The 18713-nt window shown below is 39.1% G+C and overlaps 1 protein-coding gene and 1 long non-coding RNA gene across 3 annotated transcripts in view; both read right to left on the bottom strand.

Annotated features, from left to right (window-relative positions):
* Positions 1–18713, bottom strand: part of LOC145451758 (uncharacterized) — a 197782-nt gene that overhangs the window by 63248 nt on the left and 115821 nt on the right. For both annotated transcript variants that reach the window (XM_080329994.1, XM_080329995.1), the window contains exons 9-10: positions 12277–12444; positions 11468–11635 (exon numbers count right to left, since the gene is read on the bottom strand). In XM_080329994.1, the coding sequence (XP_080186120.1) occupies positions 11468–11635; positions 12277–12444 (336 nt within the window). The remainder of the gene's footprint in view (positions 1–11467; positions 11636–12276; positions 12445–18713) is intronic.
* On the bottom strand, positions 4368–4752 carry LOC145451744 (uncharacterized). The gene is made up of 2 exons (XR_013919023.1): positions 4632–4752; positions 4368–4448 (listed from the first exon to the last, which is right to left on the bottom strand). It is a non-coding gene; the product is annotated as an uncharacterized LOC145451744 (long non-coding RNA).

Here is an 18713-nt window from a genome sequence, read left to right as displayed (position 1 = left end):
GTCGATGTTTTCGCCGTAGCTGAGATCGAGTTTTTCCAATTTCACCTAGGCTATATGGGAAGATCTCATTTGGAAAGGATTTATACTAGTTTAGTCTCCGGATTTTTCCATCGCCAATACCTGATGCTGCCTGATAAGTTGACTCAAAACGAGCAGAAAATCGCTAGATCCGCTACTCTCTCCCAGATTGAGTTCTGTCGAACCACACTCGTTCATCAACTCGCAGATGGCTGGCAAGAGGTTGTCAATGCCCTCGTGGGCTGTGACGCTGAGTTTTTTTATTCGGACCTTTACAAATGCAAAACTTTCCTCCGTAAAGCAGTAATTGAGGTGATGAATAATCAACCCCCTCATCAACTCTCACTAGTCTCTAGTACGACTATTGCGATAAATGGCTACACTGGTGCGCAATTAAGCATTGTTCGGTACGATACCTTCAATTCGCCCGTAATAACAATATCAATATGAAACAATGCGGTCATTATGAAAGTTTTTTATTTAAGCCACCTCTGTATATTATACGGATAACATGCTTAAATTGAACGTGGTTTATAATGTTCACTTGCTCAGTGACTGTGAGCGAAATGTGTGAATATGTTTACCTCAAATGCAAATTCGCGAATTTGGTCCAATATCATCTTTACAAGGTTCTCATTAAGATGGCTTTGGCGGAATTCTAACTCGTACATGCGAGAGTTCTCCATGAGACCATTCACAATATTCTTTACATCCAATTCGGTCGTAGTTTTATGATGGATTCCATAAGGAATTTCAACTTCATCATGATCCATAAGTATTGATTGATGGTACATCCTCTTATCACCTTTAGTATATGTGGTATATCGTCATTAATTAATGATCAGAAAATAAAATGAATATTCATTCCAATAAAATTCCAATGTGATTTTTGTGTTGGATTATTTTCAATATTTCGATAAGTCGGATAAAATAATGATACGTGCCAGATAAACTGAAGCAGTGATCTTTTTTAAGCAATAATTTCATTGTTGGATTATTTGAATATTCCGACACGCCAGATAGAAATAATCAGAGGTCTTGACATATTCAAGCTCGAGATTGCTCGACTACAATGTATAGCGTTAGGTTTACGGTGTGTAACCAACCAATCTCGGTTTTGTAGCAGTAGAATATAGAATGAAGTCAATTATTTATTTCGACCTAAACTTTTCTGTACCTTTGGAATCTTGTAATTAGGTGTTTCATATGAAGATAGTAATGAGTAATAACCATTTACATTGTGGAGGGGATCCCTGCCGCGATTCTATTATTACCATGTCATCGCTATCATACTTGTGTCATTGTAAGACAGGTGGTTCGAAAAATTGAGAAAAAAAATGTAAATAAACTGATTATCCAGAATATAGGTCATTCATCGCGTTATAGAAAGCCATTGTAGGGAGAAAATTGGATTGGGATAGTTTCGGGGAAGTATATGCTTCTGAAATCGAAATCGATGCTGTATTTTGGAAGGAATGTATGGATATATTTCCAGTATGGCACGCTTACCTAACGATACATGCTAAGGATGTCGAATTTCGATTACAATTTGACGACAAGTTGCTAAAATAATCGAATTAATGTTACCAAATCAAGTTCTTTTAGTGGATCGAATTTTCTGATGACAAATATTTAAGTGGATAGAAATAGAAAGATTTTAGCAATAACTTATGAACAGCAATACCATTCTCATTAACCCGATTGTGGAGTAGTCAATATTGCGATTTATTTGATGTCCTGTATTCTACCTATAACTCAAGTCTACCCGAATAAGCTCGACGTAGCAAACATATTTCAATTTGCTTTCGTGATGATTAAAGTGCTTGTAAACATTTAGCACGCGGCGTAGAGAGGATGCACGGAATTAAGTATTAACCAATCAGTGGTGTGTCAAATGACGCAGCTATCAACCAAGTGAGTAAACGCCGCTTTCAGGGAAAACAATATAACTTGTATGATACAGATCCACACCAATGAAGCTATACTTGTCATACAGCGAGTCAGTTGAGCGATTGTATTTATCATGGTAACGGTAAGCGATTGATCCGACATCCGGCTTGCGAAACGGTGATTCCTCGTATTACATTTACGATACTCGACAGGACACCCGAGTCATTTGTCCCACAGAATATAAACTCCTTTTAAAGTTGAATAAAAAAGACAGGTCGTTGGGACATAAATATAACCAGGATTTATTTAGGTTGCTGGTTACAGTGATTTATGCTCATGCAACCTTTTTTTTTCATCATATACATACATGCACTGTTTGAGTTTGTCGAGTAAGGTGCAAGTGATATTTCAGTAATTGAATCTGTTGGGTTGTAACATGTTGGGACGCAAAGGTGATACCATATCCAGAAACTCAATTTTGACACAGGAAAAAACCGGATCATTGAACTAGTGGCATGGTTTCAACCCTTGATACTGCTGTTCGATGGCCTTGATTAGTGTAAACGATTAGGTTTGTGAAATATTAGCTGATAATCACATCATAAGATTCTGCAACACAGCATCACGATATATTGCAATATATCACATGGATTCGCTTGAGATAAGATCATCTGGATTTCGGATGTGAAAATTAACACAGTGATTGTATATCCACGCGTAATAATTTTGTCATACAGAGTCATGTTGGGTGTTGAGCGATTGTAGACTTATCATGCCTACTTAGCGCAAGGGCCGTGCATTTTAACGCGTGCATGGTTAACTCTACACATGCAGCTTGTCAAACGTTGATCCCCGGTATCACATTTACCACAGGTATTTATTGGTCTCGGCAGGATGTCAGAGTCATTTGTTGCACATAATATGTAGGTCACTACACATTAAAAACACCTGTTTTCAAAACCGATCGTGGAAAATCAACCATATGCACGTTATACAATATAATTAGCTCGGCGAAATACACAATGCGCGTCCATGAAACGCACAATGACGCTTTTCCGAAGCTCCATAGGCCGATTTTCGACTGCTAGCTAGCTCATCACTATGATTTTATTTACAGAATTCCTGCAAGGATTATTTCAAACCAAGTCTGTTCAGGCGATTCATCAAACTTCTAAACCGAGTAACTACGCCTTTATGGTCACGTGACTAGGTCTATAAAATACGGTAACCCCGCGACAATGATCATTATCTGGACATCATGGCAATGGATAGTATACAAGGATTGACCATTGGAAAATCATCGGACCTGCGCTTGCAGTAAAGTTTGTTTCCTCCCCGAAAAAGGGACTCGTTAGTAGTTACCTGAAAGGTGTATTTATAGACAACGACAACAATACTATACCCTTCACTTGTTTCAACCAAGAACTGTTCAAAGCCATCGAAAAAGCTTTTAGAAAACGCAAGCGACTACTCATCAAAACAGCCTGGGCTCGACTCGATAAGTTCACAGGGGAACCTACTTTGCTACTAGGTCGGAGTTCGTCTGTTACTATTCATGGCAGATCAAAACACACCCCAGACGAATACGCCGTTGTAAGCTGTAACACCATAGGCAGCGAAAAATATATTTCAATCAATGCGATATGTACCGACCACGAGGAAAAATCCATCCCCGTCAATGGCGAAGACCTCAAACTACATAGTTTTACGTTAAGCGATGACACCGGAACTGTCAAACTCGATCAATGGACCTCGCCTGGTTTAAAAAAAGGGAGAAAGTATGCACTAACGCGCGTCAAAAATCAGGATGGAAGATTAAAGATTGACCAATTAACTCGAATTCTAGAGTTACAAGAATGATATGTATGTGTGTCTACTGTTTCACAATACACAATGGTTGATGCATATTTTCGTGTCATATGTGATTCGTGATATACTTAACACAGTGAGTCAGTTTTGCGCTCAGCGGTTGTATTTGGTTCGTATTGTGTACGCTCACGATTGCTTTTAGACCAACCTGTTCCACGCGAAGCAATTCACGATACAACCACTATAGTGGACAGGATACCATAGTCATTTGTCTCCGCAGAATATGTAGGTCGCTTCGCATTAAAACACCTGTTTTACGCTCACGGATTGCTTCTAGACCAACCTGTTCCACAGGAAGCAATTCGCGTAGTGATTCAGTGGACAGGATACCATAGTCATTTGTCTCCGCAGAATATGTAGGTGACTTCGCATTAAAACACCTGTTTTCAAAATCGATCGCGGGAAGCGCACAATGACGCTTTTTCGAAGCTCCGTAGGCCGATTTTCGACTGCTAGCTAGCTCAAAATACACTGTTTCTCACTTCCGATATACAACATTCTGGTTTCCGGTATTTTGCGAATCACGAGCGACTAATTACACTACTTACGAACATCCATTATCTTGATAATGCCATTGCTATAGATGTCAGTCCGATTCCGACAAACACGAGTCCCTTCCAAACTTTATTGTAGTCGAGAGCGGTATTATCAAAGAATCCTACAAAGCCATCCTGCAACAAAAATAGAAGCCCTAATGATCGTACGGAGGAAAGTTATCGTGTCGGGAACCGAATTGGAGGGTAAAGCTGAGTTTCATCATCGAGAGATGATATGGGCTCTGGAGAGCAGATACACTATATATCCATGCTAAAAGATAATTTATAATTCCTAAGCAAAGCATGTAAATCACCTACCCATCCTCCATTTTTCATAATCCACTTTAGTCTTCTGCTAGCAATGTAATTTCCGACTGTCTGTATGATAGCTTCTATATGGTCCCCGTGATGTTCATCCTCGTTCTTGCGAGCAAGAATGCTACCGACCACAAAAATGGAGACAATCCTACCCCAATTTTCTTTGGTATCTTTGTAAATTTCATCAGCTATCATCAGGAACATTCGCTCATCGGGTAAATATTCTTTATATTTTTCATTGACTTCGACATCAATAGCGGAGACGTTTGGAGACTGCGTTTAGGACAGTTCGATGTCGCTCGAACATTTCATCCCCAACTCGACGTAAGGTTCTCTCTGCTTTCGTATTTACCTTAACGCATGAGCCGTCGAGTTCGTACATGATAAAATTCCTGGTCAAGGAATATGCTTCGGATATAATTTGATACTTTTCTTCAGTGACCGAAGGTGATACTCGTGATAATTCCATGCTTTGAGGAGAATAGCGAGTCAGAGCTTATTTCGAGATCTAAGCTACTTTGAAAATGAGTATCCTAGGATTTGCATAAGTTTCATCTATATCGTACAATGCGTTTTCGCGGTCCAGAATGACTTATGGCAATGAAAAATAGTAAAAATGGTCTCTTAAGCATTGATCATGGTTTTGTTTTCGAAAGATGTCGGGATGTCGGTATCATATTTTCTAAAACTTAAACTAGGACCCGGATCCGGATATCAACTCTGAATCGACAAACCAATGAACAATATTCAAACATGTTACACCTCCATGTTTCCATGAAAATAACAAGACATTACACATCCAGTATACTTCACGATTGTTCATAGATACCAAGTATTCGCGTAAACGAGGTGTGTGACATTACATACATCATGGATAACATCATGGTCGGCACTACAAGCATCATGGATTACAAATTCATGTTCTGAAGTCTCATACATGCACCGACTCTGTACATTCAATGTGGGGGTAGCTGACTTGGAGACAGAAAAACACACATATTTGACCGTGACATGGTCTTAGTATGAAGCGACATGCATTCGACTTGTGGAAAAATGTGTCGCACACTATTTCACCGAGATTACAACCCTTTCACGGTTCACAACTTGATATATCAACTTCACAGGGTGGTTCGGATTCTCAGGTAGACTTGAATCGTGATCCGGATCTCGGAATATAGTAAAATCGGGGTATGTAGGATAATTACTCACTCACTACTCTATATGTTGGTGGTGGTCATACCCTGCAAACTTTTTTGCTGCGAACGTAGTGTTTCACCTTACATCAGTTGGTTCAATGTATGTATCGGGGTGTGAAAACTGTCGCTGTTTTGACTATGTGTTACAATCAATACCAAATACGAGAATTCGTTACTCGTCGAAACGCCGCAGTCAGACATCGTTAACAGCGATTCCGTGTATGGCAATCTTGAGTTCAATTGCGGTTTTGTGATGTTAACCAAGCGGCTGTGTTTCTGCGGTGTGAACACTGAATTCGTGTTGTTTCCCCGCAAGAGTGCGATGTCTATTTCACACCTAGAGCAATTATAAAACACATCTTCGAAACTTTTGGTCTAGTTCATCCGCTTGCATTTCGAAACGGACCATCACGACAAGACTCTAACCCACCACATCCGTGGTTTCAGTTGATCATATCGAAGAATATCATGTCCATCCGTGTTAGCACCCATAGATTTCGCCATCCTCACACGGTAGTGCTAAGACACAGACAAGACGCGGTGGTGGAAATATTGAAAATGAGAAAGCAGACCTTGGTGTCATTTGATTTGGATTTTACACCCGATGAACCCACCATTCGTACTGCGCATTATGATGAGGATTCTATCATTGATGTCGAGGGAAAGGAGATGTACAGATTTGTTGGTGTCGTGAATATTCAACGAAAGTCTGGGTATATGGTTGTGCATGGTTCGCGTATTTGACTGATGTGGGTGTGGTTCCAATACGAGAGAGGTTTTGGTTGTGTGAGAGATGACATAGTTCCAGTCCAGTAACGCTGAGATATTTATTACGTCATTGCGTAAGTTGATTACTTTCAATTGCGTATTGCAGCATGTTCATGATTACGTCACATGCGATTACTTTAGATATTACGAGAGCGACTTTGCTTAGTTCCAGTAACGCTGAGATATGATTACGTCAACATTGCAGTTGAAGTAAGTGCAAGGCAATATACAACGTATAATATTTATTACATGATTATTCGCTGTACGCTGTAGATTGAATATGTCAAAGATTACTGCTAATGATATATACGTCATAATGGATCGAATTGACCTGATGAACTGGTATAGGTTTGCACGCGAAAAACTTGAGCTATCTGACAATGAAATTGCCGAATGTCAATACATGGATTGCTATAACTTAACCGAGCAACGATATCAAATGATACAGTTATGGATTCGTAAAAATGGTCGTTACGCCACAATGAACAAACTTGAAGAATTAGTTCACAGTTGTCAGATACTTTCAATCAGAACATGAATTTGTAATCCATGATGCTTGTAGTGCCGGCCATGATGTTATCCATGATGTATGTAATGTCACACACCTCGTTTACGCGAATACTTGGTATCTATGAACAATCGTGAAGTATACTGAATGTGTAATGTCTTGTTATTTTCATGGAAACACGGGGGTGTAACATGTTTGAATATTGTTCATTGGTTTGTCGATTCAGAGTTGATATCTCAAAAGTTGCTATTCTGAAAATTTTGTTAAGGTGATGGTTTGAAAACTTATACTTGAGCACTACGAAATGTACAAGTACTTTATCTTTACACGCCGTTTTTTGTAAAATGAATACTAATTTTATTGAAAAAATAAAAAAGAGCGAAAAAAATTACATTTTATCTCGGAGCGCTTAAAGTCTGTCTCGCATTTAGTTGCCAGCTCTGAAAGCAAGCAAAGTTTGTGGTATTTGCGCAACATTGAAAATCGATAAATTGAGTTTGAGACCTCTGTACTAGAGAGTGACATTTTGAGGGTTTTGTTCGTAATGGTATTCATGCGATTTTACGGTAGCGTCTGCTGAGTGTTGAGTGCTGAGTCGAAGTAAAATTGCCTTACCCAGATAAACCGTGTACGATATTATTGAAAATACTCATGATATACTCATATATGACTATGAATAATGCTGCTACTTTGTCACTATGATGACATACTGTGTATAGCAGTCATGATGAGATTGTGCATTTGCGCATTGCGCTTGACTCAAACTAAGTCATATGACTAGAGACTCAGATGGCCAAGACCGACATTTCATTGTAATAGTAGTATAAAATAGTAAAGTAACCACACTATTAGGATTTCGCCCATTGGTACTGGTACTGGAAAATGCAACCAGACACTGCTAAAAGTGAGGAAAATTAGTATATTATAAATATTGTAGCAAACAATACGTTCATTACCTATTTACACAACATAAAAATACCAATTCATGTCGTAGTAAGTAAGTTTATTGAACTCGTGCTTGATGAAAACGAATGGCGACAAGTATGCTGTTGTGTTTGAGTGAAAAATAATTATTTAGAGTAGTGACAGTTTGTGACCAACGAATGCAAATCGATCATGATATTACAATATACGCTTTCGTCAACATAACGACTTGGCGCAATAACTGGAATCTTGAAACTTGTTGCTTGTGAGATTTACAGCTGGTGCACAAAGAGGTTAGCGACCATTTTGTACGATAGTAGCTATACGCGGTACGCTGTCGATTTTTCATATATCTTAATCCGAAGTGCATTGCTGTCGTTACGTATACTCGCAACGGGATCGAGCATTATCATACGTAGTTCGAAATCGCTACTTCTATACATTAATTCAAAGTAGGCTATTTGTCAGTCATCGCAGCACCGCTCATATTGCGCGCTATTTATTTATTTCACGGATAACGAATTACTCCTGCTTTTATCAGAGGATACATTCCCGGGGTTTGCCTAATAACAATACTTAGTTCAGATTAATAAAAGTATAGTGATTGAAAATAGATCACTGGATTATAGTTTACAGAAAACTCCACAATTCTATGTGACGTCCTTGCATACCAACAACCTTCGAACTATTCGCCACCTCATAAACACTTGAGTAGGCCTACATTTGATTCGTGCGGGGAAAACCTAGTTAAATTTTCATATGCATTTAGTTTCCAACTCTGAAAGCGAGCTTAGTCTATGCTCAATAGCAATCGTTGCAGACTCTGAATGTTACCAAGGTCCTTATCACAAAGAATCATGCATCATAGAGATTTCAAAGTGCGGCTAATTTGTCCCTATCTTTATAACGTTAGGGATCGCGTACCTGCAGCGAAGGTGATTGTTTAATTATAGCGCCGAGAATTTGGCGCCTGCGGCTAGTCCGTTGGTATATTTGTGCTCATTTACGAAAAGTCCTTCTAGCACTGAATAGGTACGTTTCGAACGCAAGAACTCGAATCGCGGCTTAATATTATCAAGTCGCAGCGCTCAGAATCGCATTTTATATTAATTAAATAGTAATGATGTGTAGGAAAATAGGTTGTAAAATGTGGAGCCTGCAGAGACCGTAACTTGTAGGCCTATACATAAAATCAAGTTTAAAAATATGGACGGATGACATTAGTCCTAAATACACATAATAGAATAGCTGAGAAAAGTATCAACTACCGTATAATGAATGTTGTTTATCACTAATACAAATATACATAATATTTTGGGAATCGCTTGTATGCGTCTAATGAAAATAGGTCGTAAATTGTGGTTTAATGTTATGCAAAATGTTATTTATTTCTCGGAAGCAATTTATTCAATACATATTGCTAAATACACACGGAAAATCGGTATTGAAATTCATTGGGCGGATTATGTAGCAAGGGGCGTCCCATAGGTGCGGCAATGGGCGGATGATGTGGCAATGTAGGCGTGGCAATTAAGGCGACGTGGCCTTCTGGGATTGGCCTGCGTATATTTGATCAAACCCTACTACTCGCACCTCTAGGCTTTTTGTAAGACACCGCTGACGCGGATGAGGTGGCGAGGAGGAGCCAAGGTAATCCTCCAACACTTAGGTATTGGAATTCTTTTCCAGTAACTCGAAACATCCAGTAGCCTAAATGCTCACACGCTTTGCTGCTAAATATGTTATTTTCACTTTATCCACTAATATATTTTCTTCTGAAGATCTGAAGTGATCTGCATCATTTCTTTTTCGATAAAGATGAGGGTATGAAAGTGGATAAGCCTGTGCTAACTAGCTCTTTTACGGCGCAGCTATTCTGTTTGTGATCGCAGCTAGAAGGTGGTTCGCAGACTGCCAGCTACTATGCCAGCATGTGTATTCTTCGTCACAATAACTACTATAAATGTATTGTGTAAACAATGCGATGGCGGCTTCGCACTGGATCTCCCTGCACGAGGGAGATATTCTTGTTAACTTGCTGCAAAATGCCGCGGACGAAAAGGAATTTCCAGGAAAACAATAAAGGATACATTAATATCATTATTAATGCACAGAAACATTTCAGAAATTAAATTAACTTGAGATTACTGGCATTTCGTTCTAATTTAGTAATATTAGACAACTATAGTAGTAGGCCTATCTAGTTGTGAAGTCGGGTTTCAGGCATTATCATAATATTGGTGATTGTTTCACAATATAAACGCAATGGCTGTAATCGACGCCAATGATTTTAATTGATGTGATTTCAGCGATCGTGATTCAAATATTATCATTAGATTCCAATGGCTTTTATATTCACAAAGAATTGCCGCAGCACGCGAGGAATGCGAAGTTGGTGTCGTGTACCGTGAGATTATATGACACATTTGAATAATATCTTCATATTAATTCACGAAGCTTTTGGCTGACACTCATCAGGGGATATCTTCATGAGGTTTTGTACTCCAAAGCGTCTCTTTGAGAATATGTGACCAGATGCAAATAGATTTCCAGAACGCTAATCCCTGGTGATCTGTTGCCAACAATTTATGTCACCCTCGATACAAATGTCTTTGTCATTGCCTATATTTGCGAAAAAAATGCATTTATACAAGTTTCCGAAAAATTCGGTAAAAACTAAATCTTATGCACAGTAACTATACCTTCCAAATTTCGTTATGGTATACATGCTTCAGGTACTGCCATATTGTAATATGAAATTCAAATACGTAATGGTGTGTGCATCTGTGCTGTTTCATTTCTTCATAATTGGGTCAAGTTTCCATGTCGACAATGCGGGAATCATTTTCAATAACAACATTATTATGATATTTGTTGTTGTTGTTGTTGTTGTTTGTGGTACTCATTTCCATAATGGTCATTTACACCAAAACGAAATTCTGCCGACTTGTATCCCCGCACGGCCCACATCTATGCTTTTGTAAGACACCGCTTACCCGGAAGTGGCGACATAGCGGAGTGGTATAATCAACAGCTGCAACACCAATGGGTCGACTCCAGAATTCCCACCTAAGTGTTGGAGGTTTATCTAGGCTCCTCCTCCCAATCTCATCCGCGTAAGCAGTGTCTTATAAAAGCCCAGAAGTGAGTCGAGCTACAAGTCGAACGCTACGGAATAAAAATAAGAAGATTGGCCTGGTGTTAATGACTATAGTTGTCGACAAACGCCATTATTACCACAAACAAACAAACACCGCTTAAGAGAGAGATGACAAGTAAGAGCCCGGATAAACCTCCAAGACTTAGGTAGTACGCATACTGCGAGTACTGGAGTAGGCATATTTGCAGGAGAAGAAGGGCCGTTTGTTGATAAATTTTTACTAATTCTTTCAAAATCAACCGAATACTGCAGTTACACTCTTTACATTAAAGGTACTCACAGTTATATCTTTGTATTTACATCCGGTGTGGAATTTAGAAAGCTTCTTCGTCGTCAATTCACACTCTTGGAAATGTATCTCGTTGCAATTGATGGACTTGAGTGTAAAGGCGATTTCGTGGTAGTCATCGGCTGACATAGTGGGATCTATTATGCGCAGCTTCGAGAGCTATGAGTAAGAGAGACTACTGTCGAATATTATAATATTTATTAAGTGAAATTAAATCGACCTGCACTGTGGAAAAAAAAATTCAGCAATAAATGAAGTCAACTGCGATCTTCACCGAAGATATTCTTTAGCGTAAATTATACCCAGTGTATATATATATAGTAATAGCCTAATGAAATATTAGGCATTTTCATTACAGAACGTAATGCTTTACAGTTAAAACTCCTTTCGAAGTCAATTACTGATTTGTTTATACCGAGATTTAGATATATGAACTTCAATTACATTGCGATATCAATTCTTAAACTATTCGACCAATTGCAACTCGAATTTTTGTGACGTCGACTAATCAATACAATGTCACTTGTGTTGTCGTGATGCAGGAAGAAGAAAGATTTAAACAACAATCATTCCATCAACATAACTGTGAAGTTACAGTCGCCATTTCCATTATCATTTCTGTTTTGCAAAACGCCGTATCGGAACCAATCACCCCAAAGTGAAGTATGACTGGTACCAGTGAGGTATTTTGTGAGGAATTTGTTTTTCGTTCCATTTCATTCACTATGGCGATGTTGATTTATAGGTACGGCTAACTATTTGGATACGCATGTGATGAATAAAACAATCGTTCTACTTACTGAGACATGACTTTTCTGGCAGTTCTTCCGGAATGATTCCAGTTTTTCTTTTGATAGATCGCAGTTGTAGAATGTTAGAGCAGTGCAATTGCACGCTTTGACGACAGTCCCAACGACAGAATACGCGGTAAAAGTCATATTAGGATCAATGATGGTCAGCTCCGGAAGCTTTATGAGAAAAAAAGTTGACACATATATTTTGCAAGAATTTCGACCAATTCATGTAAAAAAAATGAACACACGAAATATTAAAAAGCTGAAGTATACAAAACTACAAATCATAATATAGTGACAGCATAGTCAACCATTTTTAGTTACGTATGAGTCAAAGACGATTTCTTGTAATATTTCGCAGCTTGTAGCCGTTTTTGGTACGATATCACTTGTATTGCTTCTTTAGTGAAATGTCTAATCACTATCCCAAATTATGATAGCACATTTAGATAGGTATGTATGGTGATAAAATATATAAATTAGTGCATTTAGAAACGGAGATACATGGCACATAGGTTCATCAAATCAATTTCTTATCAGCTACCAGTCATACATATGTATGCCATAAATACGTAGTGAAATTTACATATTTCTATGACGTCACTAACTGCTCTCTACCGCTAATGTGAACTTACTCGTGCGAATTCAAGCTTGCGTACGGAGGGCGTGCGTCGTACAACAACGGATCTGCAGGCACTATGATATTAATGGTGATACTTTATTCTTAGAAACGTAACAGTTGCAATCGATGTCAATGATTTTAATCAAATTCAATTCTGCGCAAGAATAAAACTGCAATAACCCATCGCAATTGTGAATGAAATATTTTCATCATATACCGAACCCATCTAATATTGGCAAGGAAATGCCGAAGCGGGTGAACAATGCGCACTGTGAGATACTTATGTGACGTAAAATATGATTACTGACTATAGATGCGCGATTTGCCAAACGTTGATACCGGAGGTTCTGTTACCATCAATTTTTGTCGCCTGCGAAAGAAATGTTTTTTTAGTCGCAATGAATGCATCACGTATTCTACTGCAGTGCTTTCAAATCGGGGGGTCGCGACCCACCATTCGGTGACGGAGGTATTTCATCAGGTGGGCCCAGAAGAATGTTACAGTTCGCTAATCCATTTGTCCTTCAATTTGTACTCCGGAGGCTCTGCGAACGTTGTTTGGAAAATGCAATCCAACGTGAATATATTCAGAAAATAAATGTCGCGACGCAAGCTTTACTCGGGACCCTTTTGTCTTCGACGTAGAAGAAGAATCACCGCTTGTGTACGTGCTTTCTCGTTTGTAATCATCTATTAAGTGCACTCGCGTCTGCTTGATACACTGGTATTCTCAAATTGTCGCCCAATTTCACTCATGGGAATCTAATTTGACTCGCCACTCACAACGGCCGTCGAAATACGTTATCATTCGATCACTCATATCTCATCTCACCACCTCATCCGCGTCAGCGGTGTCTTACAAAAATCCTAAAGGTGGGCCGTGCTATAAGTCGGCAGTTACGGAAAATAAGAACAATATCGGCCTGGTGTAAATGACCGCAGTAGTCGACAAACACCATGAATACCACAAAAACAAACAAACAAACGCATATCTCATGGTGGAACGCACAATAAAACATTGCATTCAAATTGGGTTACGAACTGAAAAGGGTCGAGAAGCACGGTTTTAGAATGTAGATCGCACCTTATTACACCCGGGCGGCCCTATTTTTACTTTCTATTTCATTAGCATCGTTGACTAGTTTGAACATCTTTGCCAATGACAGCACTGTGAAAACTGTGCCCACCTTTAAAGGAGGAAACAAAAATCACCCTAAAAAGTGGACGCTATTTCCACCCAGGTTAAAAACTTAATATTTTTCTCCTGCCCATGTGAACACCAGCCGTTCTTATCCAGATGACCTCTTGCGCTCCGTCACGGTGGGTATATTGCAAGCACGCACTGGGCACTAGGACAGCGCCCAACCTAGATTCGGTTCTAGGTATATCTTTTTTGATAACGAGTGTAGAAGATGTTCATAGATATACAGTATCAAAGGCGAGCACTTACCGTGGTGTGGTCTCATTTTGATTTAATTATATTCCTTAATTGGTTGATTGGTTGAACGTTATCTGCTGTATGTAGGGTTGCATTTAAAACAAAAATTCATTAAAAACAAACATGTTCAAAACAAAGCCGTTGTTTAAAACAGGTTTTTATTGTTTTTTTAAGCCATTACGTCACGAATATCCAATTGTGATATCATAGTGGATTGACATTGACAATTGAAAATAGGGTAAATATCGCTCCTTCGACAAAATGTCTCTTTTGAACCGACTCTTTTGAGGGTTCCAACCATCCCATATCGATATACGTCGGTTATATCGAGTTGTAATTGTCTGTAGGCTCATACAGCATATTTTTTGGAAAGTATTTACACAATTATGGCCTAATTTTACAATTTAAAAACAAAAAACAAAAATTTTTTGAAGCCCTTTGTTTAAAACAATGTTTAAAACATGTTTTAAATAAAGTGTTTGAAAACGCCGTTTGTTTTAAATGCAACCCTAGCTGTATGCCTAGGTATAAGACCATGGCGTTTCCGTCCATTATTTGTCTTAGTTAATAAAAGCCTTGGATGTAAATAGGTGTATTCGATTCACAACAATTTTAATACCAATTTTATTAAGACGAGAGCAGCTGTACAGTCATGTCGGTCGATGGCGGTCGATGCCCTAACCTCATAAGGGTACCTACTCTTGAGGTATTACCAAATGCTCCGGCTGTTCAGAAGACATTCTGTCATTGGGAACGACAACCGCAATCCTACATAGCTTCTGCATCCTTATCCGATGCCACTATAGATAAATCCGCATTACTGTTTGGATTCATCTCAGCGGACGTTTACGCATTGATAAGAGAAAAGCAATCCCACGACGTAGCTCTGAAGTGGTTACAGGATCTTTTAACAAACCGAGTGTAGAGTGCCAACGAGACCTTTCAGGAATTTCACCAAAGCTTATCAGCGCTCGCAAAGGATTGTGATGTCAAGAGTGTCACCGCCGAGCAATATCGTCAAGAATCTATTAAAGATGCTTTCATCAGAGGTTTGAAATCTTCCCATATACGTACGAGACTGCTTGAATACGAGGAACTACCACTGCAAAACGCGATTATCATTGCTATTTCACTGGAAAAAGCTTAAGAGTTTTCCACTTCTTATAAAGTTAATGACGTCTATGCACGTTTCGTTGCAAGCACCTTTTACGTTCCAGCCAGCCTGCGAGAGACCAGGGTTGCCACTGGGATATTTCGAAAAAAAACAGATGTGGAGGCCAAACGAACCCAGAAAAACCCAAATCCTATATTTTACTCGAATTGAACTAAAATAGCTGTGAAATTGGGACCTGACAGTCATCCTACAGGCATACAGTCATAGGAGCCTTTGATGTTTAACTTCCAACAGTTCATACTATACATTTTGCTCTGTTATCTCTGAAAATCCCACAAAAATATGTTGTTTTCCTGTCGACTAGTTCGCGGCTTCAATTAATTGATAGTGTATTAATTAGAGATCATTGCACTCAGAAAGTTCGTAAGAATGCCTTCCATTTCCTATTTCTGAGGGTGATTTTCGCATATTTTCATTACCGGACCAGATTGAAAGTAGCTTTCATTTGATCAATCCCGGGACAATCACTTTTACCTAGGATAATGACACAGACTCATGTTGAGTTGAAAAAATAATTGCCATAACTTAGGCTTACCATATTCCGGAAATCAAAAAAGAGGAAACTTTTTCAGAAATTTTCAAGTTACAGAACCGGATTGAAATTGTCAAAAGTAGGTTAATTTTGACCCACTTTCTGATCGGTTGACTAAAAAAAAAAAGGTCATCTCTCGCGCTCAGATCTAGAAATCACGTTTTTTACTCCACATCGCCGGATGGATGACTAAAAAAAAAAAAAAAAAAGGTCATCTATTCGCCCAGCGCTAAGATCAGCGTTTTTCAGCCGTCGGAGCTTCACTTCTGCGTTATTATGTGGCATTTCACTCGCAATCTGCTCTTAATCTGCTCTAAATCCTAAAAAAGAGGACAAAATCTCAAAAAAGAGGACAAAAGGGCGTCCTCCGAGGACACTTTCAAAAAAGTCAAAAAAGAGGACAAATCCTCTTAAAAGAGGACGTATGGTAAGCCTACCATAACTGCCAAATCATGGAATTCAGGGTGTATTCGAATGTGCTGATAACCAACCCAGGCACTGAATAGCTTTCTGAGGGTATCCCTGTGTGAATTAAATAGAATCATATAACGATCATCGCCTGGTCTACCCATGTGCATAGGCTATAAAGTTACATGTGATTTATCGATAAGCGACGAATTTGTTGGATGGATACTAAAATTCAAGTCATAAATTGTCTCAAATTGTAAGACAGCGTTTCCAACGAGTTGCCCTATGAACATGACTTTATTCGACCTGGAAGTTAGTATGCAATGAAGCTCCGTCACATCAAGCCCAGGTCTCTCATTTTAGTAGTGAAAAAATCTCTCAAGACTACGTCGGTACAATAACAGCGAAATCCATCGACAATGACGAACCTCAATGCGTGCATTCTACAATATCATGATCTTACTAACCTATAATTTTCGAGCGTAAAACTGACCTGATGAACATGATGTTAAAAAAAAACAGATTTCAAGGACAAAAACCCAGAAACCCAGGTGATGTTAAAAAACAGACCTGGATGGAAAAATCCAGGAGTGACAGGTCTGCGAGAGACGCACCGGATCCTCAGCTTCACACGGTTCCGATAATCAGTAGTAGAGTGTCCGAAGTAAAATCGATGAAAGAATGCATTTTCTGTGGAGGTACACATGCCGGCAAGCGCAACCAGTGCCCAGATTTGATGGTTGCATATTATAAATGTGGCAGACTGGGCATTTCAGGAAATTTTGTAAATCCAAAAGCAAATACCTGGCTGGTGCTCCGAAATGTTTGAAGTACTCGACGATACCCCTCACAACTGCACGGTTGATATTCGATGTCATGCTCGATTCCGGAGCTGACGAATGTTTCATCAAACTTGATATTGCAATCAAACTAGCTTTGTTTCCACAGGGACCAAGTTACAGTATCAAATTATCTTCTAATAAATGCGCCACTGATACTCTAGGACACGTTACCGTCGTATTCATAGTGGTGCACAAGCAGGTTATTTTCGAATTCAAAGATGGTAAGAACAAGCCATTTACAGTAGGCCGAGAGTCTAACTTGTTACTAGTGACTTCCAAAGTCGATGAACCGCTTCGTATATTCCAATTCTTGAGTCCAGATTACAAACCCATTGCCGCTCCTTCTCGAAGGTATAGCAAAAATGAATACGAATTTATTGAAGGCAACGTACAGAAGCTCATGAGTGACGGTATCTCAGAACCGAGTCATTCGCCTTCGCGTGCTCAGCCATTAGTACCTGCAGGGACGTGCGGCTTAGACGAAGACTTTTCATTGACTATTCGGTAACTATCAACAAGTACACCAATTTGTAGGCTTATCCACAGCCACGGGTAGAAGATATCATCAATGAAGTCTCTAAAGGCAAGTAGGCCTACTATTTAGGAGGGCTGGGAAAATTCGAGTACCCATAGTTGATTCAATTCTGAATCACGTATTCTGCTTCGAGTCGAGAAATCCAGTATCACTCATTATGACGTCATAACCGAATGTAGTATGCCAAACAGCCAAAGTACAAATATTTACCTTTTATGGCACCATGAAGAATATAATGCCCGTTTTCCATCACATGAAAGATACTTAGAAATTTTTTGGATCAGACCGATATCATTGTACTATGACTTTGGAAATGTTTTATTCTCAGTAACGTTCGTAGCTCTATACTATATGTATTGTATACTACAGTACCGTCAGTCAAGGTTTCAAGGCTTTTACAGTGGAAATTAGTATTGAAACTATAATTATCGTTGATAAATTAACTTTCAGTGGCGAGGAGAGTATAATTTCAGTACTCGAAATAATCATATTTTACAACTCATATAACTTGGGTGTACATATGGTCGTCCGTTGTTCCACTCACGTCACGAAACCCAATGATCTAATCCACGAATCAACTGTGAGATTGGGGTTTTAGGTCCACTATGGTGGGATCATTCTGGCAAGCTTCAAACAATTCTTTGGCGAGTGGGATACAGCACAGAAGTGGAGCAAGAATTTTTTTAATATGCAAGTTATTCAATGTACATTGTTCATTGTATGTCTTGTACCTACTGAAGTTACGATGTCAGAACATTCAATCCAATGATACACTCAATTCATGTGTCTCTTACATTATGCACATTGATGTTCACGGCCGGACCTTTTAAACCGACTTCAAAGAATGATGTGCTGCGCTAAATCCTCAATCCGTTACGATTCGTTGCGGTGG

The sequence above is a fragment of the Botryllus schlosseri genome, chromosome 12 (assembly GCF_051294905.1).
Source record: "Botryllus schlosseri isolate E-star chromosome 12, Bs_hap1, whole genome shotgun sequence".
NCBI classification, from domain to species: domain Eukaryota; kingdom Metazoa; phylum Chordata; class Ascidiacea; order Stolidobranchia; family Styelidae; genus Botryllus; species Botryllus schlosseri.
Note: the sequence above shows the minus strand (reverse complement) of the source record. Positions and strands in the feature narration are given on the sequence as shown.